Below are 2,377 nucleotides of genomic sequence, written 5' to 3'. Positions count from 1 at the left end.
AAGTCCCCCTAAATGAGAAGATTTGTCTGCAGGTGGGGTCCCAGTGTAGTGCCAATGAAAGTGATAAGCGTAGCATTTTGCTGGAAAAGTGCATCTTACCCCTGGAAGGTGATCCTGAGTCTGCTGTGACTGAGCTTCAGTGCATCTGGCACAACCTGAAGTTCATGAACTGTTCTTGGCTCCCTGGAAAGAATTCAAGTCCTGACACTAACTATACTCTTTACTATTGGCACAGCAACCTGGGAAAAATTCTTCAGTGTGTAAATATCTACAAAGAAGACCAATACATCGATTGTTCCTTTGATCTGAGTAAAGTGAAGGATTCCAATTCTGAACACAGTGTCCAAGTAATGGTCAAGGATAATGCAGGAAAAATTAGGCTGTCCTTCCATATAGTGCCTTTAACATCCCGTGTGAAGCCTGATCCTCCACATATCAGAAGTCTTCTATTCAAAGAAGGTAGCTTATATGTGCAGTGGGAGAATCCACCACATTTTCAGAGCAGATGCTTATCTTATGAAATAGAAGTCAATAAGAGCCAAACCGAGACACATGATATTTTCTCTACTGACGAGGGTGGATGTCAGAATGCAGTGTTTGAGAGAAACATCAAGGATACAACTTGTTTCATGGTCTCTGGAGTTCTTCCTGATACTTTTTACACAGTTAGAATAAGAGTCAAGACAAATAAATTATGCTATGAGGATGATGAACTGTGGAGTAACTGGAGTCAAGTGATGGGTATAAGTAAGAAGCCTAATTCCACATTTTACATGACTGTGTTACTCATCATCCCGGTCATCGTTGCGGGTGCGATCATTGTCCTTCTGCTTTACCTAAAAAGGCTCAAGATCATTATATTCCCTCCAATTCCTGATCCTGGAAAGATTTTTAAAGAAATGTTTGGAGACCAAAATGATGATACCCTGCACTGGAAGAAGTATGACATCTGTGAGAAGCAATCCAAAGAAGAAACTGACTCTGTAGTGCTGATAGAAAACCTGAAGAAGACCTCTCAATGATTGGGATAATTTATTTTGCTTCCAGTATAACCTTGTTGAATATTCCTCATATTCTACATTTGTTATCTGGGGACTCATTAAATGAAAACTGAAACTACTGGAACCTTTAAAAGCAGGCAGTCCATAAGAGCCACAAGTTTTTGTGTGAGTCATCCATCCAAAATCTAAAAATAATGGGCCCTTTGAAGATGGTAAAGGAGTCATTCTTACTGAATTCTAAAAGCAGTTATCCTTTGCAAAGTCTTCAAACTAAGGGACAAAACAAAAAATTGATGGTAACTGTAGAATTTAATCTTAGTGAGAGCTGTGACAACTTCCTAAGGGATCTATGATGATGCATATACTTTGTGTCAACACCAAAGAATTATATTTGTATGCCAACTTACTTTCGGATATAAATACTAATGTCAAACATGACTCAGAGAATATCTAACAACTAAAATTGGTATCTATTGTTTGAGATCCCAGCGAATAATGTTTGTGGCTACTGAAGCCCCTTACAAGTCTGGAAACATCTGCTGTGATAGTATTTTTCTGTGCTTTGAAAGCCCCAGAAATCACTGTTGGCCATGATAATTAAAACCGTAAAAAAGGGTAGAGGCAGCTTCTTGACCAAGGCCATTCCATGCCATTGTAGACTTTTAAACACAATGGAGCAGAATGACTCATTGGGTATTAGAGTTTGAACCAAGGAATTGCTCATGAGGTATTTTTCTTCACTTCTGTTACTCACATCAAATGTTGACTACATGTTTGGCTTGTACATCAGTGCCTAGGTATGAGGGACACACTCTGACACTGGGTTTACAGTCTAGTTGGTACTCTTTTGGTCTTAGCACTTCCTTTATCGCCAACCAATCAGTTGTCAGATTTTTCACCTTCCCAACTTCCATGTCAATATTTCCTTTTGTCCTCTCCCTCATTCCTTTCCTTATGGTCTTTTGATCTTCATTGGATATTGGGAAATAAATCTGCTTAGAACACCTAAAGGATCAGGGATGAATTTGCATCTCAGGTGCCATGTGAACAGACTTAGAAACAGTAACTAATTCTTGCACATTTTATAACTTCCACTTGAGTCTGAAGTTGTTGAGGGTTTTCAGTATTTAATGTTTATGCATTTTCTAAACCTCAATGAGATACTATCTTCACTTAGCTATTTACTTGAGAAAAAAGGTCTAGTTATATTCATTTCTCTGTCTATAAAATGGGCCCTAGGTTCCTCTCTTCCCTGCCACAAATGGTTAAGTAGATTTTATGTATTCCATTGATAGGCAGGGCTCCAACATATATACTCAATTTTATGTATGTTAGGGTTCCATTCTCCCCCATTCCCGCAATGTATGCACATATAT

The 2,377-nt window shown here is 38.6% G+C and overlaps 2 protein-coding genes across 5 annotated transcripts in view; one reads left to right on the top strand and one right to left on the bottom strand.

Moving 5' to 3' along the window:
- Positions 1-1,052, top strand: part of LOC101573257 (interleukin-13 receptor subunit alpha-1) — a 17,217-nt gene extending 16,165 nt beyond the window's left edge. Inside the window, exon 4 of the mRNA XM_004641165.2 lies at positions 4-1,052. Coding sequence (XP_004641222.1) covers positions 4-1,022 — 1,019 coding nt within the window. The 3' untranslated portion in view covers positions 1,023-1,052. The remainder of the gene's footprint in view (positions 1-3) is intronic.
- The window catches only part of Hhat (hedgehog acyltransferase), a 381,668-nt gene that overhangs the window by 360,741 nt on the left and 18,550 nt on the right, over positions 1-2,377 (bottom strand). The window lies entirely within an intron of this gene.

Source organism: Octodon degus, unplaced genomic scaffold (assembly GCF_000260255.1).
Source record: "Octodon degus isolate 3935 unplaced genomic scaffold, OctDeg1.0 scaffold00131, whole genome shotgun sequence".
NCBI classification, from domain to species: Eukaryota; Metazoa; Chordata; class Mammalia; order Rodentia; family Octodontidae; genus Octodon; species Octodon degus.
Note: the sequence above shows the minus strand (reverse complement) of the source record. Positions and strands in the feature narration are given on the sequence as shown.